At 35.0% G+C, this 25,728-nt stretch overlaps 1 protein-coding gene across 1 annotated transcript in view; it reads left to right on the forward strand.

Annotated features, from left to right (window-relative positions):
* The window catches only part of EXOC2 (exocyst complex component 2), an 84,979-nt gene that overhangs the window by 17,155 nt on the left and 42,096 nt on the right, over positions 1-25,728 (forward strand). The window contains exons 5-11 of the mRNA XM_032222779.1: positions 3,175-3,288; positions 4,494-4,618; positions 7,539-7,619; positions 11,630-11,775; positions 11,862-11,943; positions 12,614-12,716; positions 20,250-20,368. Coding sequence (XP_032078670.1) covers positions 3,175-3,288; positions 4,494-4,618; positions 7,539-7,619; positions 11,630-11,775; positions 11,862-11,943; positions 12,614-12,716; positions 20,250-20,368 — 770 coding nt within the window. The remainder of the gene's footprint in view (positions 1-3,174; positions 3,289-4,493; positions 4,619-7,538; positions 7,620-11,629; positions 11,776-11,861; positions 11,944-12,613; positions 12,717-20,249; positions 20,369-25,728) is intronic.

Genomic DNA, 25,728 nt, shown 5'->3' on the forward strand with positions numbered 1-25,728 from the left:
TCATACCACTGAGATCAAATTTTTTGCCCATTAAAATGAGCTGTCATGTCCTTGTTAATGGCAATAGCAGTTAGACTTATATACTGCTTCATAGGGCTTTCAGCCCTCTCTAAGTGGTTTATAAAGTCAGCATATTGCCCCCAACAACAATCTGGGTCCTCATTTCACCCACCTTGGAAGGATGGAAGGCTGAGTCAACCCTGAGCCGGTGAGATTTGAACAACCAAACTGCAGAACTGCAGTCAGCTGAAGTAGCTTGCAGTGCTGCACTCTAACCACTGCGTCACCTTGGCTCAATGATTGGCTTTTCAGTTTTTTCAGTTTTGGGGACTGGTCAAATTTGGTCTGAATCATCTTATATGTTCTGGCATGTCACTGGCCTCTTCTATCATATTCCAGTTGACAAGGAGGGAGGTTGCATATACTTCAACACTAATAGTGACATACTGTAATTTTATAGATTAAAATTCACTTCATCAGAGATTAGCCTCAGTGTGATTATGATTATAGCAATAGCAATAGCAGTTCGACTTATATACCGCTTCATAGGGCTTTCAGCCCTCTCTAAGCGGTTTACAAAGTCAGCATATCGCCCCCAACAATCCGGGTCCTCATTTTTACCTACCTCGGAAGGATGGAAGGCTGAGTCAACCTTGAGCTGGTGAGATTTGAACAGCCGAACTGCCGAACTAGCAGTCAGCTGAAGTAGCCTGCAGTGCTGCACTCTAACCACTGCGCCACCTCGGCTCATTTAAGAGGAAAGGAGTTGCGCATCTTCCCTGCTTTTTCCTCCATAGGCTTATTTCTTAGGGTAAAAGTAGTCCTCGAACTACAACCACAATTGAGCCCAAAATGTCTGTCGGGAAGCAAGTTGTTAAGTGGGTTCTTCCCCATTTTTCGATCTTCCTTGCCACAGTTGTTAAGTACTGTAAATCACTGCAGTTGCCAAGTTCATACAGCGTGGTTGTTTGACTTGTCAGAAGGTTGCAAAAGGTGATTTCACGACCCTGCTGCTGTCATAAGTATGGGTCACTTGCCAAGCATCTGAATTTTAACCATGTGTTCGTTGGGATCCTGCAACAGACATAAGTCCGAGAAACGGTCATAGGTCACTTTTTTCAGTGTAACTTTGAATGGTCACTGAACAGACTGCTGTAAATCGAGGATGACTTGTAACTCAAACATTACTTCCAGCTATGTAATGTTTCTTCAAGAGATTCTGAGCTATATTCATTTGCATTTATGATATTAACCTCAGTATTATCTGGGGTCTCGCTTACAGGTTTGGTTCACCCGATAGATAAAACAGTAAGTAACAAAGTTACATGTGCTGTAATTTGATGTGGGAATGGCCTTGGGAGACAAGAGGAAGAGCCTCAGACCGGATAATCATTATCTAAAAGATATTTCAGGGGAGGAGAAGCATTTCAGAAGCGACCCTCCCTAGTTGCCTGAAGAGTAAAAGGACAGGACGGGAGAAATACTTTCAGCTTATAAGATTCTGTTAATGTAGCCATACAATAAATATACAGTAGAGTACGCATAGTTGTGCTTCTTGCCTGGACTACCTCAAAGAATAACATTTGTTATTATGCTCCCCTTGCCTCCTGTTAGTATGGATACTGGATCTAGAATCTCACAGTTTTAATTCAGTAAGTTTTCCCTTGACCAATTTTCTCCCTGAAATGCATATGCTTTATTCCCAGTTTGAAGAGATATACAGTAGATCAGAAATGCATGTATTGCATCTTAGGTCTATATTGCAAAACAATGACAAGCAAATGCAATTGACTTAATTATCAGTGTAGATATTTGAAAGTCAGTGGGAAATTAAGTTGTTCTGAAATAAGTTTTCCCTTCCATTTTTTCCATTGCTATAATGCAGTAAAACATAAGAGGTGAATTAAATTCATATTTCATAAACAAAGATTATGAGAGCTACAGATCAGAAATATCTCACTTCTTTACTGCATTCCCTTTCACACGATCATTATTATTTTTATTGAAAGAGGAATACATACACAGACACGCGCACACACACACACACACACACACAAACAGGAAAACAGAGTGATGTGGTTCCTTTAGAGCACACTGATCTCTTCTAGATGATCTATCATCACTCACCCTGATAGCATTTACGTGCAAAGGCATTGAAGGGCAGATGATTAGAATACTTTCCATTACTCAACAATACTTTAAGGAACATGTATAAAAACTAGATGGAAAGAGAATCATTCAGTATGCTCTTTTTTTTTAAATCCAAATATGTCATATGTAATAGTGCAGCTTTTCTAATGATATATATCCCTCAGTTTTAGAAAGGCATTGTTGCATGAATAGATTGTTCTGAATTTTCTAAATCTAGAGTTAAAAATAGATATATAAGTAATAAGTAAAATAAGAAATCTGTAATATAGATGTGCAATTTCTTGGGAAGGAGCTGTAAATCTGTCTGAATGACATGCAGTTTTGATTATATAAGTGGGCTTTATAAGTGGGACTGCTTTGCAATACACTGAAAATTTTCATTTGGTGCAAAATACACCAGCTAAATTCTTAAGTGATATTTATTAGACAGAATACATATTACCACTTCTTAATGGTCTTAACCATTAAACTATATCTGAATGTCTACCTTTGGCATAAAAACACAAAATCATTTCTCTGTAATCACAAAAATTCCTTTTTGGTTTTGGCACCTCTTTCCACCAGGACAAGAACTTTTTTTTTTCACTTTAAAATAGACATAAAAATAATTCATTACTATGTTAATTTATGACACAAATGGCCAATCCATGGGCCTCAGATAGAACCAGTCCTTCTGTTCATAGCCCTCAATCTTCTCCAAAGTGGGACTTTTTTTTGCTTGTCTGTCAAATGTGTGCCATACATTATGCCTCTTTAATGTCCTTTAAAAATTCAATTCCCCCCCAAATCAGCTGTTTTTCCAATCCTTATGTAGAGTGTACTTAAATCCAGTGATATTTGTGTATATTGATCTGTGTATGAGAATGCAGTCTTAATATTTTGATATTTTAATTTTAAGATAGATAGATAGATAGATAGATAGATAGATAGATAGATAGATAGATAGATAGATAGATAGATTCTTTCCCCATTTAATGACTTCAAATCCATCATTTAGTCTTTATTTCTTATTGACTTGTCTAGAGGAAAGATTCCACAGAAAGAATTGGAGACACTGTTTCCTGGGAAGAGTGCTGATTTTACAAGTGAAAACTTTTCTGCGGCTTGGTATTTAATAGAGAACCATTCAACAGCAAGGTTGGTGTGAATTTTGTGTTAATATTTCTTTTTCATATTTAAGGAACATCAGCAATACATTTTGGCAAAGAATTGTGGATGATGTAGCTGCAGTTAGCCCCTCTGAAATGGATGAGACTTACGATCTGCATGAACTTAGTTGCATTCCTTTAAGTGGAAACTGCATTTTTCTAATTTAATCTGGGTTCATGTCTCTCCTCAGAATTGTTTTTCAGTGTGGATGTATTATAAAACAAAATAAAGAATGCAGATTTTTAAAAACAGACATTTTTACAATAGGCAATGCCTTGATATTAGCACACTTTTAAATGGCTCTTCAGTGTTTTATTGCTTACTTAGGTGAAAAATTGTGTTTCCCATTTCACAATTCCATTGTAACATCCATTATTCCATAATTTCCCATATTTGAAACAAAAAGCTTTTTTTTCTCTCCTGGAATTCAGTCATCTAGACAGTAGCCATAATTCATAGTTGGAGTTCATTGTTATATATTTACTCATTTAAATTGAATATCCCTTCTCTTGGCATGTTTGCTGAACTAAATACATTTGTCATTATGACAAGAATAAACAAAAGTACAAGGATAGAAAAGCGAAAAATTAAAAGGCAAAGATCCAATTATTGTTTTAAACCAGTAACAGCAACAAGGAGATGACAGATTTGTATGAATGACATTTCAGTCCGCTATATCGTTCAGTTGTAGGCGATTTTGTTAATTTGTCTATTTGTCATCTTCCTATTTTAGGGAGAGAGATTCTCCGTTTCTCTCTCTTTCTTTCTCTCTCTCACACACATATGCCACACACAGTCTCACTTCCTCTCTCCGGCAGAAACACATGGAGTAAAAAAAAATCATTTTAATGACCAATACAATGTCTCTTGTTTCATACTATTTAGCAGATACTATACAAAGCTTTTGTTGGCATGGAGACCAACAATATTCTGCTTTTTCTACCTTTCCTGAATTATTTCCATGTATTCCTTATCTTCCTGAAGGTGGAGTTTTTGTGAGTTACCAAACATTGAGATAGTCTTTCAATTTGTATAAAAAAGCCTCCACAGGATTGGTGGATTACAGCAAGTCGTTCTATTTTTTTCTCTAAATAGAAAATTGTTGGGCTTGATATTTTATTAGGATAAATATGACCTGTCATTTCATCTTTGGTGTCTGAATGCCATCTTGTCTTTTTCTCTCTTGATTTTAGTTTTGATCAGCTTAAAATGGCAGTGATAAATCTGAGGAAACAAGCCAATAAGAAAAACGAGGGCAATCTGCAATATGTCAAAGGAGGCCTCAGTACTTTTTTTGAAGCACAGAATGCCTTGTCAGGTAAGTCTCACAGACGACAAAAGGAATCTACAAATTCTGATGGACTGAAGAAATCATAAGGGTTGCAGTGACCTAAGCCACTAACAGCAGTGAAAATATCTGATACCCTCTATACAGCTATACATCAATTGAGAGAGAGAGAAAATCTGTGATGTTTCCTAAAGTACCTGTAATTTGCCATTAGTAAGGATGCAGCTGATTATATTTCTGTATCTGTTCATTCTACTGTGGTGATTGAGTCTTCTGCACTATTGAAGTGTCAATCAGATGTGTATCTTCCGTGATTAAATACATAAGTAATCCCAACTATTCTACTAAATTTTACCACAGTTATATCACATTTCCCAAGCAAAAGATATTTACGTTCATTTATCTTTGCATTCAGTCTGAAAGATACAAGAACAGCATAGCATTCCACAGTTTTACATCTGGCAGTGCATAGAATTAGGAGGACAAATGTGTGACAATAAAGCAAGAAGTCTTAAAATGAACCAATAGTTTTAATATATTATATGTACTGAAATGTGAAGATGATTCCTTCACTCATTGGGTAAGAACTACATTTCACAAAGGAAAGTTTATTCTGTTCAACATTTCCTTTTTGGGTGTAGTATTGTTTTATTAGCTATCACTTCTGTCAGTTATACATAATTTTGTCTATCGCTTTTCATTACATTGTATATTTTTTTTGTTTGCCAAGAGTGCTCTGTTAGTCATGTGATCTATGCATTTTTTCTAATATCTATTTGGAATTTCATGGGAATACATTTCTAGTTTTAGAAAAAGTATTAAATGGGCAAATAATGAACAATTTAAATCATTGCAGCTGAAATATCTAAAACTGAAGAAACTTAGATTCAAAGATTTTTCAAGATAAAATAGAATGTTTATTTCCATCTTTGCTTGAAATTTTGTTTATAATTCTTAGGGTTTGATAATGTAAAGATGTTACTGTTGCATGATACCAGTGTTACAATGTAGCTGAAGAATTTGTGAAAGGATTGAAGATTTCACAGATGTTCCATAACATTGTGAAGTTGGCATCATCTAACAGCAACATCTTTAGAAAATGCATATCAAGTCTAGGATTGTTCTGTCATGAATGGAGCAATTTCTCAGTTTGCAGAAGCTCATCTTCCATTTGAGATTTAAAACAGTGTTTTTGAAGATATTTTACATTATAAATTGCTACAGTAGTTTTAAGATAGGAAATCATGTATGAGATGTGAAATGCAATATAAGAAAACATATCTTTTTGGCATATTTTTGTTCTATATAATATTTTTTAATTCCTAATATTCGGGTTGAAAATGAGACCTGAAAAACAAAGCTCTCATTTTCCAGAAATTAATGAAGACTTTAACCTCTCTGTGATGGGAATGACTTCAATGAATATTCTTGCAGTGCATTGTCATTGAGTACAATAATGCAAGTGACTAAACCAGAAGTCAAGCAAAACTTCCATTGATTAAACTAGATTGTTTACAATGTTATTTCAGTATCCATCTCAAAGACATGGCTACCTATGGAAGTTCATGAACAGAATTCCATTCTTCATATTACTTCAAATATCCCTATCCACTCCTGTCCCTAAATTGTACTACAGGGTAGCCAAGGGAAATATGTTTAGTAAGAACCTGTGGAGAAAGGAAGCAAATAATGAAAGTTGGAATTATTTTCATATGGAAGTTTACAGTGCAAACGATTCCTTCCAGGATTTTTTGTTTGTATGTACGTGCACTCTGGGGTAATGTAGGAAGGGCCCCAGAGCATCACAGCCTTCAAGAAGACATGGCACCTTGATGTTTCAAGTGCTTCCAACACTTCCTAATCCTCACCACCAAATAGTTCACAGACCTTAAGAGCTACCTTTGAAAATTTATCATCAGATAAAAACAAATAATAGAGCTAAGGAGTGGGAAATTGCTAGAGTTAAAGCAATGTTCCCGACTACTGTTCGTGTAGACCAGTGGTCGAAAAAAGAATGGAAGAGGAAATTATACAATAGTGAAATAACCGTGACCCGTCAAAACTGCGGTCGACAAAAGCGCGCTCGGCGAAAGCGCGTACGTGACGTCATCACAGCGCGACGAAAAAAATTAAAAATTGAAATAAAAATAAAATTAAAGCAAGCCGATTCACATAAAGGTAAGGGTTAGGTTTTGGTTAGGGTTAGGTTAGGTTAAGGGTTAGGGTTAGGTTTAGGGTTACGTTAAGCGTTTAGCGTTAGGTTAAGGGTTAGCGTTAGGTTTAGCGTTAGGTTAAGGGTTAGGTTTAGGGTTAGGTTAAGGGTTAGGTTTAGGGTTAGGTTTAGGGTTAGGTTTGGGGGGTTAGGGTAAGGTTTTCGCTTTAATTTTACATTTACCGATCACAGCGCGATGTTTTCGTGATGACGTCACGTACGTGCTTTCGTCGAGCGCGCTTTTGTCCACCGCGGTTTTGTGGTGGAACCGAAATAACAGTTATATTTGATTTGTCATATCCCAAAATGCCATATTGGTATTTCTGACTCCTTCAAATTAGGTATATATGATCATGCCTTTCTTTGCCTGCATAATCTAGCATAAAAGGTATTTGCTTCTTCAAAGCCAAGTAACCAACAAGAGCTTTTAGCCAGTGCTAAAGAGCTACTTTAAGCTCTACACAAGAAAGTGAAATATATAGCAGAACTGCCATGGTAATTAGAAGACTAAATAAGAGAATATACTCATGCCCAGATGATTAACTTTACTGCCAAAAATCATAGCACAAGCTTAGCAGCATAGTGAAGTTTAGAAGTCTGGAGGATCTGGCTCTTATCATAATGCCTGTGTCACTAGATCACAAATTATCTTGTAACAAACATGTGCTGTTTAAATCTATGACTATAGCTCGTTCATCCATTAAAATAGTTGAAATTTAACAAGTTGTTTTATTTCAGCTATCCATCAAAAACTGGAAGCGGATGGAACAGAAAAAGTAGAAGGATCCATGACACAAAAACTAGAGAACGTTCTCAACAGTAAGTTTTGTACAAATATAAATATATATATATATATGTATATGTATATATTTTCCAGGCTACTTCTTTTATTTTAAAAATAATAAAAATGAAAATTTCACCACCATTTGTTTCTAAATTTTAAGACTATATAAAACTTGATAATTTGCTACTTGAATTTTGACAGTGACGTAGAGACTGATGCTTGAAATTTTTAAAAAAGTAAAAAATATTCTGATGCCCAGTAAGCCTTTAATAACATAGGGGTAACGTGGGTCTATTTGTTTAAACCCTATCGTTTAAATTGAGGAAATCGGTTTAAATAAATTGTGAGTTGAATCTATGTGACTGGTTTTTAAAGTAAGGTTTCCATAGAAAAAGGTTACGTTTCAAGCCAGATATGATAAATGCAAATTTATAGTTTACTTTTAGGGCAAATGGGAGTCTTGAAGATGAATTCAAAGTCATCAACCTTTTTATTTCTTTAGCCTCATCTATACTGAATTTCAGGTTTTAGATGTTTTAATTTTTGCAGTTTCTTTATAGCTTCAAAAAGTTTTTATATCTGACTAGTTATTTAACACATTTAATTCAGTTATTGTAGAACGGTTAAGATTTTCATATAGTTTTTTTTTAATGAGCAACTCTTCTATAAATGAAAATAATAAATTTATATTTTTATAATGGCATTTTGCATATATATTTATGACAGACTTTCAAATTAGTATTTTTAAAATTTTTGATGTAGAATTAATCAAATAACCTCAAAATGACTCATCTGAAAAAGATAAGAAAATAGCAATAAAGTCTTAGATATACCAGAAAATACAGTTTCTCTAATTCACTGTTTTTCTTTGCATAGCTTTGAATATATTAGCTTTCTGTTCAGATTAAATAAAACAGCATGCCTCACACCCAGAAAAGGAAGTGGTTCATTAATTTTGCCTATACCTTTAATAATTCCATACTGCCTCTAATACTGATGATTTGGACCCCATTAATGGAATGGGTGAATTCAAGGAAAGAAATGCCTGACAAATACTAGTGGATAAAAATACTCTTCATAATAGTAACGAGTTCCAGTCTAATGAAATGCAGAAATTAGCAGAGTTGGGCTCATGTGCAAGGAAGTTGCTTTGGATCTCATCTGCATTCTTGTTCCTTTTCTCTGTATCCCTCTGTGTCATGAAATACTGTGCAGAAGGATTGGAAGATCCTCTAAGGAACGTGAGAAGTCCTGAAGTGCTGCAGGGTGAATGAGTGAATTGGCACCAATCCCTGCCTACCCTGTCCTTTCAGCAGAGACCATGCCCCAAATCACTTTTGGCTCTGTGAATAGCCATTAACTTTCAATTGACGCATTTCTTTCGGTTTCTGGCAAGGAAGAAAAGTTATCTGGAAAAGAATTTTATTTTCCATGGGTCTTGGACTGACTTGATCTTTCTTAGGAAATCAGGTTAACGCTATAGAGACGATGTATACAATACATGGACAATGGATTCCATCAAAATTAAGCAATTGAAATATTTAAAGTAGCAGCTGTATGTAATGTCGGATTTCACTTTGCCATTTTATTCAAGAGACTTGAACACATCTAAAAGAAACAAAATGTGAAGGGAACTGCACTTGTTTCCTTTCAAGAGCTCCCCCCCCTCCATATATATATATATATATATATATATATATATATATATATATATATATATATATATATATATATATATATATATAAACACCAACTTTTTTACAGAAATATTTCAATGCAAGAAAATACACATTTGTGTGCATGTTCAGATTATTTTGTTAACTTTTTTTGGAGAGAAAATCCTACAGAAGCTATTTTCCTTTGTTCGGTTTCTATCCTGATCTGAAAGTTCTTCCCCTTAAAGTGTTATTAGCAGTTTTAGAATATGAACATAGTCTGTGAAAGAGAGAGAGGGGGAAATATTTTTTATCCATAAGCCTACTTTTTGTGTCATTATATGTATTATGTACGGCTTATAAATAGAATTACTTCATTTCAGCCATACAAAATATATGTATGTTTGTATATTCCTAATTAATTTATCTCAATATTTAGGATTTTGGGTGGAAAGGAAACAGACTTTTAAATAACAATAATAATATGCATTTTATTATTTTTTATAGAAGAATAAAAGTAATAATTTTGAGAATTCTATAAAGATGAGGTGAAATTGCTAGTATAAAATTAACTGAACTCATATTATACCAGTCCTTTTGAAAGATCTGTTATATATATCTGTTAATAAAAATTAGAAGAAGCTTTATTTTATCTGAAAGCAACAGTAATTTGTACCCGAAGCATTAAACTTTGGAAAAGAGACTTTAATTAAATACATTGGGAATATGGTGCTTTAGAAAGTGAATTTTTATTGACTATTTTTTCTTTGTGAACATCATTTTTATTTTCAGTAAATCTGATTTAAAAAAAATTTCCCTAATTCCTGGTCCTTTTTACTCAAATGGGTGCTTTATACTATTATTAGAAGGATTTTTGCAGATATTCTTTTTAAAAGCAAGGTCTATGTAGCTTTTAGCCTTCAAAACAGTTGGGGAAAAGAGAAAAATTATCCTAATGCTCTTGACGTTTCCCAAGTATGATTACTCATGGTTTAAAAATTTAATATTAAATAACCAAAATATATCAAATTTGAAAGAGTAGACAAATAATGCCATGTAATTACTGGTTTTTTTTATCGAATACCTTTTTAAAAGCATTTCTTGAGCATTTCAATTATTTTACTATTTCCTAGTTGGAGTGTTATTTTCCTTCAACTATTCGTGTTTGCTAATCTTTTTAAATCATAAGACATTGAAAAATAAAATGATTAGCAATATCACGTTTGAATATCAAGTCGTTTTGTCTCCCTCTCCCTACCAAATAAAATGCAGTAGGACCAATTCTCTTGGCAAAACAAAGTTTCTTGCATTAGGGTCTTGAAACATCAACAGTGTTTAAATGCTATTTAGATATAACAATTATTTTACAAAGGCTACTTTTAACATGAGCAGGCCACCCACAGTGTTGACGAGAGAAAATGGCATGCGAGCCACCCAGCGAGACTGATGTAATTTTTTCATCTTTGCTTAAATTATAGTCACTAGACCAGATAATGTAGAAAGTTTTACAGGCAGCCATCAAAAGGAATAGAAACATTCACTTTTTTTTTCTGGTAAATTAAAGATAAGTCGCAAGTTGGGGGGAAATTAACATATTTGACACATCTTTATTGTGCGAAGAAAAAGCAAGGGCTTTTTTTCGGTAGGGTTTAACTCTGAAACATGCCCATCCAATTTTAAAGGCTAAATGCTCTTAATTGTAACAAGTAAATGTTTGAATGTTTTATTATTTGTATGGCTTAATGCAGAATTTCTCAGCCCTTAGAATTATTCTCACATTCCTACTTGAAACCTTACAACGTTGCTCAAACTCATGGAATTTGATACAGAATAGTGTCAGAATTTGTGATGTGACTAATGGTTTAAATCATTATTCTAATGAAACGTCCTAATGGAGCTTTTCAGTGAAAAGGAATAAAAAGTCACTTTCAGACATATTTTGTTCAAAAGTCACAATATTGGTACTATGTCTTTCCTGTAGTCAGTGAATTCTAAGCTACACTGTTCGTATCAGTAAAATTAAATTCATGCTTATTTCATTGTGTTCTGTTATGAAAAGAGGATATTAGTAATGATCAAATTGCCCTAAAGACATTGCTGAAACCATATAATTCAGTTCTGTAGCCAAAGGAAACTCTGAAGTTACGCAATGAATTTCAAGCATTTGCTGCAGGAATGGAAGTTGTTTTAAACGCACTTTGGTTTCTATCGCGCAAAAAAATCCTAAGTAGTAAATATTGTTTCAGAACATTTCTAAGCCAAAACATTTCTAATATAAACACTTATCATTGTTGATGTATGTTTAATTTGTATTAAAAGCTTGACAAATTTTTGATTAAATTTAGCAAGAGCTGCAGTTTATCTACTTCTTCGTCTCCTTTTCTTAAAAGGGGCGAGCAATACCGCAGATACATTGTTCCAAGAGGTTTTGGGCCGCAAAGACAAAGCCGATTCAACAAGAAATGCCTTAAATGTTTTACAGCGCTTCAAATTTCTTTTCAATCTTCCATTAAATATTGAAAGGAACATTCAAAAGGTACTAACATTACAAAATGCAAGTTAAAGTGTTTTGCCCCAAATTTCCAGTACAGATTTCTTAAAACTTGTTTTTATGTTTTTAAGGGAGATTATGATGTTGTCATTAATGACTATGAAAAAGCAAAATCACTATTCGGAAAGACTGAAGTTCAAGTCTTCAAAAAATGTGAGTTTGGCATTTTGTTAAACTTTTATTTTAATTTTAGTAGGGAAAATTAATAATATAAGAACAAACTCAGAATAGGAATTCTACTACTTTGCTGAGTAGTTTTATCTTCTGCTTATATAGTACTTGTAGCATTTGAAATACGTTTTTAAACTGTGTGGCAATGTTTCTGTCTCAGAAATATTTTGTACTGTGCATAACAAGACTTGAAGCTGGTAATTTTCAGGTTATGTTTCATAAGAGAGATTTTGTGGATGTATTTTTAATGAGTTCAAAAATGGCAGTTTGCAGTTTATAAAATAGTTTAATGCATATTTGCTTGGGATAAAGTTAAAACTGAAATTTCTTAGTCTCAAAACAGACAAAGGGCTCTTGTTGTTCTGAAAGTATAGAATGTATTTCCAGATTGATCAATTAATAGTTTCATGGACATCAAAATGAATTGAATTATAATATAAATTAAAATTTTCTGACTAAAAGATCAGAGAAATTTAGGGAGACTGGAGAGCCAACAAGTTCATATACAAGACAATGATATAACAGTGATACTGGAGTAAACGGTGATACTGGAGTAATTTGAATTATAAAGGTTATAAAAATAACTTTATACTTTGGTAATTAATGACATTTATTTTAGAGTTAATTATGGTGTTGTGTTTTAAAATGGTAGATTATGCTGAAGTTGAAACACGAGTTGAAGCATTAAGAAAACTTCTTCTGGATAAATTACTTGAGACACCATCAACGTTACATGATCAAAAACGCTACATAAGGTTTACCTTTTTATTTTTATTTTTAAAAATATGTTCTTTATATAGGCAGAAACATTTCCTTGCTAACATCCTACTAAAAAACAATTATATATACTGTATATTTTGTACCTAGAATACTTTTCTGCAAACCGAAAGGTTCTTATTATTAATATTGTATAAAGGGAACCAACAACAGTACAAGCTTTCCATTTCAAACAGCAGCTGAGCTGGCAATTTTAGCTTTTCTTTCTTATTCATTCTCAGACTATAGCACTACCTCCTACATTGCTTTCAACACTATAAGCAGTTTTTATTTTATTCATTTCTGCAGATTTTGAGCGTTTTCTAGAGGCTGTACTATATTACACCGTAGAATTTCATTTTTGGGGCATGTAGGATATGGTTCACTGCTCCATTTCCTACATTAAATAGAAATAGCATTTTTTATGTTTAAACATTTTAAAAGAATTTGGAGAAAATCATATTTGAAAGTGTGCTAAACTTTGAAAGATTTGAGAACTTGTCTCACTGATATAATGCATTCCTTTAATATAAGCCAGCCTAGAATCATTGTTTGTTCTATGAAGTTATAGAGCATTTCAATGGTATTATCTACTTCAGTCAGTTATTCAGTGCATCTCCTGGTAGGGACATTCTATTCTTTACTCCGTACTCTTCTGGTCTTTATCCTATTATTAAAAAGAATAATGAAGTATGGATTACTGCATTAATCAATGTCTCATTGCCATTTAACCTGCATACTTCTTCATGCTGGCAATCCTAATTCTAAGAAAGCATGTAAAAACCAATAATAGGTTTGAAAGAGGAAATAATATTTAAAACCATTGCAGCAGAAGTGGAAATTTGTATGAGGTTTGAAACTATAAGACCTTCTGAAGCACTTTTGTCTATACCTCATCCCATATATCCTGAAACCTCTTTATATTTTATATAGCGAACAGTTCAAACTATACACTTTCATGCTGTCTTTCTCTAAATACATACTGTAAGGAAGAAGCCAGTGCTGATTTATTTGAAATTCGTCCCCTATATGCATTACAAAATTTGCAGAACACCAGCTAACCTATTTTTACAGTCAAAATCTTCCCCTAAAGAAACTGCTTCTTCACTTTTCAAAAGAATAATATTGTAATATAAAATGTCCAAATTGAGCATTGTTCTCTTTTAAAAAATCTAAATCACAAAATTTTTGATTTAATGGTTTGTTCTTTCCTTCAGTTATGTAACATGTAGGACAGATTCCCCATGGCTGGCTTGATTTCAAAAAGGGGAGCTTTGCTTACTAGTATACAGGTAGTGCAACCACAGTTGAACCCAAAATTCCCATGGTTAAGCCAGGCAGTTAAATGAGTTTTGTCCTGTTTTATGACTTTTTTGTTATCAAGAAAATCATTACAGTTGTTAAGTGAATCATGCAGTTGTTAAGCGAATCTGGCTTCCCCTATTGACTTTGCTTGTCGGAAGCCAGCTAGGAAGGTTACAAATGATGATCACGTGACTGCAGGACAATGCAACTGTCATAAATACATGCCAGTTGCTAAGTGCCTGAATTTTGATCATGTGACCATAGGACAGTAGGGAAGACATGGATTAACAGAGTCAAAGAAATGTTTGGAATATTCTAGAACAGTGTTTCTCAACCTTGGTGACTTTAAGTCCTGTGGACTTCAACTCCCAGAATCCCCCAGCCAGCTATTCTGGGAGTTGAAGTCCACAGGACTGAAAGTCACCAAGGTTGAGAAACACTGTTCTAGAAAGAGCTATAGGCTATTGCTAAAGACTACTCAAAATAGTAAGCTATGAAGCCAGTAGGCAATGGGATGGACTCGATGGCACCTAACTTAAGAGATAGTGGTAGAAAGAAATTTGCATATATATTTTTTTTACAATTTTGAATGAATTAGAGAAAAGAATTGACAGAAATTCATGCAACCAGTGAAACAGTTTTGCATGTTCTATTTCTCTAACATCAGTTGTGGTTACTAATTTACATAACAGAAACGGGAGGGAGTGGTTAGTTCTGATGTTGGTGTACACCCCCAATATAGGCACAAGAGATGCCTTCATGACTTGTGGGTAATTTCCCAATAGCATCTGCTTAAATTTTTGTTTTTGTATTAGCAATAGCAGTTAGACTTATATACCGCTTCATAGGGCTTTCAGCCCTCTCTAAGCGGTTTACAGAGTCAGCATATTGCCCCCAACAACAATCCGGGTCCTCATTTTACCCACCTCGGAAGGATGGAAGGCTGAGTCAACCCTGAGCCGGTGAGATTTGAATAGCCGAACTGCAGAAGTGCAGTCAGCTGAAGTAGCCTGCAGTGCTGCACTCTAACCACTGCGCCACCTCGGCTCGTATTCTAAAGCTTGTTTAAAGAGCCTCACTTAGATGTTATGCATTGCTTAGAAAAATACTACCTTATCAAGAATGCAAAATCAGCATCAGTCTAAACTGACAATTTGCTTCTCTAAGAGGTAAGATTTAACATGGGGAGAGATTACAGTTCAGTTACATCAGGATTTGAAGGAACTTTGAATAATGAATAATTTAATGAAAAGCAACTTTAAAAAGGCAGAGGTATAATTGTATTGATAATTCAATCATGTACAACAAGATGCCGAGGTGGTGCAGTGGTTAAATGCAGCACTGCAGGCTACTTCAGCTGACTGCAGTTCAGCTGTTCAAATCTCACCGGCTCAAGGTTGACTCAGCCTTCCATCCTTCCGAGGTGGGTAAAATGAGGACCCGGATTGTTGTTGGGGGCAATATGCTGACTCTGTAAACCGCTTAGAGAGGGCTGAAAGCCCTATGAAGCGGTATATAAGTCTAACTGCTATTGCTAACTGCAAACGCTTCCTTATTAAGGATCACAGGATCACTCGAAGATTCATATATAGGCCCCTCATTGTCTGTGACTGTATATAATAAAGCAGTGAAGATGAGACAAACAGTGCCATCTCTTGTAACTCGTAACTAGTTGGAGGAATTTACTTGCTTCAGACCCAATAGTAACTGATGGGCAGCAACTCGTGAATTCTATCTCCGCATTTAGTGACCTCATATATGACTTGTGTGCAAAATTGTCTGGATTAAACAGTTCTTGGTGAAAGGTCATTTTTTGGGCCTTCCTAACATTCAGATTTGGAGAGGTATGTTTGTTTTTTCAAGGAAGAATACAATTTGCTCAGGTAACCATCTTTCAAAAATGGATAATGAATAAATGTTCTGTTGATAAACACTTTCTGCTAACATTCTGAATGAACTGGAGCTGCTCCCAAGAGCTTGAAAGTGGGTTGGGGGCCTTCTCCATCTTTATAAAATATAGAAACGAAGCGGTGCTAAGGCAGAGTAGCCAGTAGATTCAACTGCTGCTCTGTGCTATTTAACAGCATATGTTATAACTATGCCTCTATTCTATCTTTAAAGGATTAAATACAACAATTTGTATTGAGTTTTTAGCTTTCTATCGCAAAGACAAAATCTTGAATATGTGCCAATGTTGAATGAACATGGGCTGGCTGAACTATGTTAAATAATGCCAAAGCCTTCAAACCACCTAGAATGAGGGGACTTAATGGGGCTTAAATGATTAATATTCCCTTGATATGTTACTAGGATATATCACATAAGCCCCTCCTATGTTAAAACATTACTATGCATTGGTAATAAGGGTTGTCATTAGTTTAGGTCCCACCGGCTGCTCTGATGAACATCGTAAACACGGCATGCAATATTAAGAGACCCATAATAAACACATCAGGGCTGGGTCTGATTAGCGCCTGGGTGGAAGCATAAGCCAGAACTCCCATCTGCATCAGCTCCCATTCCATGAAGAAAGGCAGGATATAAATCTAGTAAGCAACTGCACGAGGATAAGGATGTGAAAACTACTTTACTCTTGGAAAACAGCATTCTGGCGCCCTTGCCAGTTGAACTGTTGAAACAGTTTCCATGTCACAGAGAAAAGATATATCTATTTTAACGTTCGAAAAACAAGTTCATGAGATGATGGGGCTTGTTTTCATAGCTATAAGAGGGGCTGCTTGCTTTTTGGGGTGCTATTTTTTTAAACGTGACCCTGACAAACACTAGATAATGAAGGTCACACAACTCGCATTTCAACTATTATTTATTTATTTATTTATTTATTTATTTATTAAAAGCTTTTATATGCCGCCCCATCCCAAAGGACTCCGGGCGGCTTACAAAGAAAATATTAAAAAAACATAAGAACAATACAATTTAAAACAACAGTCATCCCTCATAATTTCATTCTAATCGGGGCCGGACCTCAACAGTGAGGTCAACAGCCCCAGGCCTCGAGTTTCGAGTTTAATAAAATTTGTACGCCGCCCACTCCCATTGGGACTCTGGCCTGCCGGAACAGCCAAGTTTTTACGGCTTTCCTGAAGGCCATCAGATTGGGTGTGGTCCGGATTTCTGGGGGGAGCTGGTTCCAAAGAGTCGGAGCAGCCACCGAGAAGGCTCTCCTCCGAGGGCCCGCCAGCTGACATTGTTTGGCCGACGGCCCCCCAAGGAGGAAACTATGTTTCCTTAACTACAGTATGTGCAGCTCTAAATGCGGAGACTTGTTTCTGAATGCAAAAATTAGATAAAATATTCAGACCTTAAAAATTAATCCCACTTTGCGAAGAAACAATTTCAGATTTCTGGCTGTATTTCTAAAGGAATATCAGAGGTGAAAGGAGGAAAGAAAAGCAAAGTTCCTAATAATTAGGGAGTAATGTCAGTAAGGCTTAATCATAAATCTTGTCCATTAAAAAAAAATCTGTTTCCACTTTTTATCCCCCCCCCCTCCAATGTATGAAAATAATGAAATGGAAGCAGATTAAGTAGGCTTATGCAAGTTCATATTAAGAAGCCAGAATGAGTTTAAAACAGTGCAATTTAGGAAAATAAAATAAATAAATACAGAAGCATATTTGTACTATAAGATAGATAAGAAATTTAAAATGTTTGAATTTATACATCCAGGTTATTTGGGTAGCAAATTATGAAAGCACCTGCCAAGTATTCTGATCAACTCCCAGCTGCCTCTATACAAGCAGTTCTTGACTTACAACCATTTGTTTAGTGACCGAAGCTATAACAGCATTTTAAAACGTGACTTACAACCGTTTTTCACACACACAACCATTACAGCATCCCCATGATTACATGATCAAAATTCAGACAGCTTGGCAGTTGGAATGTGTTTTGATTACAGTGTCCTGGATTTATGTGATCACTTTGTGCGACCTTCTACCTAGCAAAAGCCATGGGGGAGGCCAAATTCACTCAACCACCACGTTATTAACTTCACAACTGCAGTGATCCCCTTAAAGTTCACAAAATGGGGCAAGGCCCATTTAACAGCTGTCTTGCTTAGCAATGGAAATTTTGGGCTCAATTGTGCTCGTAAGTTGAGGATTACTTGTACCTTATTTTTTGATATAGAGGAGCTAAATAGAACAGTTTCCAAAATGACTCACGGGCTCCAAAATGGGACAGAGCTTTCAATAAATACTCAAATCACTGTTGTTATGCATCAGCTTATGTATAATTAGATGATGACAGCCCCAGATAAAGTGCTGGAAGCATATTTAAATAAGAAGTGCTCATAATTAGTAATTTCCTAATAATAGTCACTTTATTATGTTGCAGCAAAAGCTGTAAGGGGCCTTGTAGTCGTTTAAAAGGTCAGCAAATTTATTCAGGCTTAAGGTTTTACGCGCTAGAAGCTCAGCTCATTAACGGCTGATCTAAACTACATGTAGATAGATTGCATCCATTCAATCTATGGCAAACAGTGGTGTATTAACCATTAAGCATATTAAGCACATGCTTGCGGCACTTGGCCCAAGGGTGCACCACAGTGGTGGGTTTCAAATTTTTTTAGAACCTCTTCTGTAGGTGTGGCCTGCTTTGTGGGAGTGGCTTGCTGGCCATGTGACTGGGTGGGAGTGGCTTGGCAGTCATGTGACTGGGTGGGCGTGGCCAACTTGTAAAATGTGGTGAAACTCACTTGCTTAGCAACCAAAATGTTGGCTCAGGAACTCTGGCATTTGAAGCACGCAAGTCTTAAAGCTGTCAAGTTACAAGATCCTTGCACCCAAACATGACAGCTTTAAGACTTGTGGACTTCAACTCCCACAATTCCTCCTCTCGCTCTTCATCTTGATAATGTATGGACGGGTGGGGGGAGGGAGCTGGTACTGGTTCTAAACGGCACTGTAGATTTGTGGAACCTCTTCTATTGAAGAGGTTAGAACTGGCAGGAACCCACTCCCAATGCACCACAAAGTTGAAAAAGAAAGAAAAAAAACAATGAAGATTTGTACAGTATGTACAAAGGAGGGGAGGCACCAAGATTTTTCAGTGCTTAGTGAGCCTCAATCAGCCACTGATGGCAAACCCTGGTATTTTGCAATGGTGAAGTTGAGGGCAATTCAGCACAGAAACTGCCAACAACATTCACGCAAAATAATTGTTTATGTTGCATAAACATTTTGGAATTGAAAACAACAAATTTAAAATGACTAAATATCTCTGGTAGTTATCGTGAGAATTAACTTTTTACTATTAGGCACAATTTTTGGAATGATTACTAATAAGTATATGTTTATACTGTCTATTATTCACTTATCCTTGTCCCCAACTTCTGTTGTCTCTGACCATATTTTTTACACACATAAATATATCTCCTGTGAATAGCATTTTGGGAATCTGCAATGGGATTCTTTGATTAAGAAACAATTTTCAGCTAGCAAATTTTATGGGAAAACATGCTACCAGATTTTTTTTTTACTTTTGGCTATGATAGACTAATGCAACTCTCTCTCTCTCTACAATATAAATTTAAGTATCCCTCAAACTAGTCTTTGATTCCGGTGCCTTCACGGGAAATGCAGTTTCATGCAGTTGGTTTTCAATTATTCTTTTCAAGTCTTTTCTTTCAACTTCCTAGTCTAATCTACAGCCTTGGAATTTTCAGGAAGTAGGGGTGAAATTCAGAAGGTTCTGACAGGTTCTGGAGAACCGGTAACGGAAATTTTGAGTAGTTCCGCAAACGAGCAAATATCACCTTTGGGTGGCCCCAGAATAGGGTGGGAATGGAGATTTTTCAATATCCTTCCCCCAGGAGTGGGGAGGGAATGGAGATTTTGCAGTATCGTTCCACTGCCACGCCCACCAAGCCACGCCCACAGAACCGGTAGTAAAAAAAATTGAATTTCAGCACTGCTCCCAAGAAAATTCTGACCCTGAGTACTTTTTTTAAAATTCCTGCTTATTTAGATTAACCATGGACTTCTATTTAATGGGGATTAACCTAAAATAGGGTTAATAAACAATAAATGAAATCTTATCCCATACTTAAATCTTTAGAGGAGTGTTTCTAAAAACAATTTTATGCTGATTTTCCGAGAAGTCAGCTCAATTGAATTTAGCGGGAGCAAGGAAACATATAGAGGAAAGGCCTGCCGTATGTTGCATTGCAAAACCTTTATTTCTTCAAAATTACAATGTTATAGATACCTTTCGGACCTCCATGCAGAGGGAGACCCAGCTTGGCAGTGCATTGGTGCGCAACATAAATGGATTCTGAAGCTTATGCACAAATGTAAAGAGAGCTACATTAAAGAACAAAAAGGTAATGATATTTCTGTTTAGGGAAGTATCTGATCTTACAGTGCAACATTTCTCTTCCTTCAGTGTAAATATTTTTTTTTTAACTGTAACATTTTAATCATGGTTTACATTTGAACGGAATTCCGCAATGTTTTTATCTTTCCTTTCAAACTGGTACGTCTTGCAACCTTCATTATTTTTATAATTAAGATCGTTCAAAGTTAGGTTTAACACTAGAAGAAAGGGATTGTTTCCCACTCTTTCTCTTCCTTCTGCTGAGAAAGACAAGCAGTGGTAAAAAGACATCAGTTGCTTCTCGTGTTCATCCTCAGGCTTCAGTTCCGAAATACTGTTGGCGGAATAGGAATTTGACTTATTGCAGTGTATGTGACCTTTATCATCTTGATAATAGAGTTACTTAATGAAAAATATATCTTCATTGAAATAGGCTTTATCTAAGTGTCTAAAATGAAACTATGAACAATTATGCAATAATGAAAGCTGAATCTGTTTTAATTTCATATCTTGATAAGTCAGCATGTTTTATTTGGGTCTTCCCCACCCCCTACCCCCGTAGGCAGGAAAGAGAAAGGTTTTTTTCATTGTTTTCAAGCTAAGGAGAACACACAAACACACAAAGAGTTGTTTTTGAATCCCTGGTTTTCAGTGTTCAGAAAATCTAACAAAATGCATTTCTTTTGCCAGGCTTCGAATAGATTGAAAAAAAATTATGGCTCAATTTATTGTTAGTTTTTACTAGATTCTTTTATTTATGGTTATTATATTTGTTTTCTGTTCTTTATTTTTATTTTTTTAGTCTCCTTAAATGTTTACCAGAGTGGAATAATGAGGTATTAAATAAGTTGACAACCTGCAGCTTTTTCGACTTACACCAGAACTCTTAAAATAGAAAGGGAGGGGACAGGATTGAGTGCACAGGTACATGAGGGGCTTTTTTGTGGGTGAAAACAACAAGTGTGAAAACAACATCTCAACAATTACACTAAATAGAATGGCTTTACACCACATTAAACCATCATGTGGATTCCCATGTAATGGGTTTATAAAACCATTCACTAGTGTTGTACATAATTTCTTTTCTTGGAATGAATTTACATATTATCTTAAATCTAAAACAAACTGAATTTACAATAACCAAAAGAGTACTGTCAGTCAGAATTCCCCATGCTGATTAATGTGATAAAACTACTTCTTCCGGTTTGGGAAGAATTATAATATGACATGCCTGCTCGGTCTGTAATTTTGTTGTTTTCATTTTTCCACTGGTAGTAGAATAAGGAAAAAGGTCTTCAGGCTAGCTCCTCCTGATTTGTATGTTATTAGAAACATGCGGATAGAAGGGTTGCACAATTTAGATAAACAGTTGGTGAGATTATTTGTTAAGAAAACTTGAATTAATCCTATCATTAATTATGAAGGAAAATCATAATTCCCTTACAGTGTGTTGCATGCTTTTGTATTGCATATTTCTTTTTTAAAAGGTAGGCAAATTCTAGTTAAAAAACGCTTGAAATTACTAATATTTATACCTAAGGACTGGATAATCAGAATACAGTGTGGCTTTTTTTTTTTGGCTTATGCAACATTTATATTCACCTTGCAATGTATAGTATATTTTTATTTGATCAGATAGACCAACATGGTCTGTGTTTTTTTTTAAAAAAGCTTTAAAATGTGTTATCCTAGCAGCTGGTTCTGTTGTCTTTGTGCATATGGAGGAAGCGTTTTTACAGCTGTGGGGTATTTTATGTCTAACCCCTCTCCCCCACTCCTAATAATAAGAATATTTTTGTCATACCTTATGATATAAAAAGCCTTTGCATGGTATCAAAAAATAACATGTTAATTATTGAAATGATTGGCAAAGCTGGTAAGTCTTCATCAGTTTAGCATAATTTCAGAGACTCTTTGAGATGATCGTTTCTTTCTTTTGATTTAATTTTAAAAACAATATGAACTTAGCCATGACTGCATCAGTATAAATCTGTGCACTATGAATTGTTAAATGCATAATAAAGGGAAAGCTGTACTTCTTAACTAGGAGTTTTGTCTTGAACTCTGTGGAGAAATACCTTCCTAAATCCTGTTTAAATTAATCCAGTTCCAACTACTTTGTGGATCATGCAAATATTAAGACAAGCATTCAGAAGCAGATGCTGTATAACTTCACATGTTAAATGTGATGAATGGTTCCATTTCAAAAACTGGTAAAGTTTGCTTCTCCAGTGGCATCAAACAAACATGAAATCGTACAACTCACTGCAACTTTCGTAAATGCTCTTAGTAGTAATTGCAGTTGGGTTCAGAATATTTTCTCATCTCTTGCAGATTGGAAACAGGAGGAGAAAATTAATGCACTGAGCAACTAGTTCTTATTTTTTAATCCAACTATAACATTTGATCCCAACACATTTGGAGGGGGCCGGGGGGGGGAAGAGTATTGTGGTTCCTATCTTCTCCATTTTTGAGAAGCAAAGCCAAAGAATTGGCATCGTTCACATCAAAAATATCATTTTCCCCATGCAATTTAGAGATACCCCCCCCCAAATCAGATCTAAATGAATACATAGGAAGGTTTATTTGGCACTATATTATTCACTTAAAGCATTAAAAGAAGCAATCGAGAAGCAACATAAATATTAAGAATAGGCTTTATTTCCTCCTTTCGTAAAAAAAAAACAACTCATAATTTTTAAAAATTCCTTTACTACTTTTAAGCCATTGCATTGATACAAATTTAGTTATAATTAACATAGAATGACCTAAATTTGTTGTTAATTGCGAAGTCGTGTCCGACTCATCGTGACCCCATAGACAATGCTTCCTCCAGGCCTTCCTGTCTCCTACCATCTCCCGGAGTCCATTTAAGGTCACGCCTACTGCTTCAGTGACTCCATCCAGCCACCTCATTCTCTTGTCGTCCCCTTCTTCTTCTGCCCTCAGTCTTTTCCAGCATTAGGCTCTTCTCCAGTGAGTCTTAAATTTAGTTTCATTTAATTCTTAGGTGGGAGGATTTCCAGTGATGTAACTTAATCTGAATCAATACAGTTTGTTCAATATAAAGATGTAATTTGTATTTTAAATATATGTTAAAAGCTCTTTTTAAAATTGAAATAATCCTTAATAATAGCAACAAACAGCACAGTGAGACTAAGTAGTCCTTTTAGTGTGCATTTTTTAAAAAGATTTTTATTAACAAACATGTAAAATGCACACACACAAAAATTAGACGTACGCCACATTTATACAATACAATACGAACAAGAACTTCCTGTTCTTTATAATAGCAATCATCAATCGATACCACTCACCTTATATTATTTCCTCTTCTATTGTATTTCATTTGGATTTCACCATTCTTAACCCTCTTATCTTATTCATAACTATTATTTTTTGAGTTTTGTTATATTCCTTCATTGATTTTTGTTTCTTTCCTCCATCCACCTATACCATTTATCCCATATCTGGTAGAATTCTGATTCTTCCTTTCCCTGGATTTCTTTAGTTAGTTTATCCATTTCGGCACAGTCCATAATCTTTCTTATTATTTCATCTTCGCTTGGGATTAATTTGTTTTTCCATTTCTGGGCAAAGGCAATCCTTGCCGCCGTAATTATATGTAGTATTAAATACTGGATTTCTTTTTTTGTATTTCGCAGACATAATTCCTAATAAAAAAAAAATTCAGGTTTCCATTCTATTTTAACCCCTGTTGTTGCCTCCAGCCAATTTTTTGATCCTTTTCCAAGAAAATTTTGCCTCCTCACTTGGTGTGCATTTTTAATGTTCTCCTTTAGGTTTTAAATGATACAAGGTTATAGGGATATTTTAAGTGAAACCAGCATTTTAAAATGTATTATTACTTCAGATTAATTTTAACGGAACCTCCTTACTTTCTTGCTTCTGAAAATTGAAAGTCTCCCATTTGAAAAGAATCCTATCCTACTATTGTTGATGTAGACTTTAAGCATTGCCTGTTTGGTCAACGAGTAACAGTGGGTGGTCAGGCTGCAGCATGGGACAAGGGCCTGCTGTGCTCAAGGAAAAAAAATGTTCAGAGGTGTTTAAAGGACGTAAGGAAGTTCTGCCCCCTTTAGAGAATCCATCAGCTACAGATCAGTTTTTCTTCTTTGTATTTTACCCTTTGTGCATGCTCAGAATAGGGCGCGCAAGAGTAAATACTGTGATTTCCCCTATCATTTTAATAGATAATTTAATTTTATTGGAATGGAAATTTATTCTCCATTTATTTTATAGAAAATAATTTTTTTTTCATAAAAATCATAGAGCTCCATTACGTAACAATACGTCATCCAATACTGTGGTGGTATTTTCTTTTTATCTGATGGGGTTTTTCCTCATTTAAATTAAGATATTCAAACCAGGCTATCATATAATGGAAACAAAATGTAATAACTACTTTTAATGAATGGCAGAGAGTATCTCTTAATATTAAATCTTATTCATCAGCTTTCTTCAACCATTTTCAACTGTCTCATTTCAATACATGATAAGATTGCCTAATTTTAGTGAAAAAGAAATGCAAGCTAAAAATTCGGGGGGCGGGGGAATGATTGTGCAATCCTTCTTTTAACCCTAGAAGCACTTAGTAAAACTTTTAATAAACCTATTAGTAAATACAGTCAAACTTCTTTTGGAGATAGTGGCAATATTAATCACATTTTTTTTTATTTGCACCTATTAAATAACCTATTAAGTCAATCTGCATGTTACATTCAGAGATATTATCATGTGTTTATTTTTCCAACACAGCTATGACTTTGCATGGTTAATAGCTCTACATTGGTTGAAAATTGCAATCTCAATAAATGTCATTGTAAGTAATATAACAAAGTGTTAAAAAAAATTATATCAAGGTTTCTATTCGCATTTCTTAAAATCATCTTGATTAGAGAGCATAGTTTGTAGGCATACATTCTTCTTAATTTTACATCTGTGTTCAATTACATTAAGGTATCATGAATACATTTTTATATAAACATAGCAAGGTAGGAATATTCCACCCAGAGTGAATATCATACATTTTTGCATATATTATAATTGCCAAGGTTTTCCTTTTGTTTACGTCTCAAACATCTTCTATGGTTCATCCCAGTAATGTCTTACAAATTAGACAAAACCCCCAACATTTCATCTATACTCAGTGCTTTAAAAATACTCCATTTTTACTTGTTGAGAAAGGGGGGGGGAGACAGAGAGAGAGACAGAGAGAGGGGATATATTTTAGGACCTATTTGTAGAGCAACTCTTTATTTCCTATATATATATAAAAAATAATGTGGGCTTCAAGACTATATATAGTCCTGAAGCGCTATCTTCTGGACAACTTGGGACGGGGGG

The sequence above is a fragment of the Thamnophis elegans genome, chromosome 8 (assembly GCF_009769535.1).
Source record: "Thamnophis elegans isolate rThaEle1 chromosome 8, rThaEle1.pri, whole genome shotgun sequence".
NCBI lineage: Eukaryota > Metazoa > Chordata > Lepidosauria > Squamata > Colubridae > Thamnophis > Thamnophis elegans.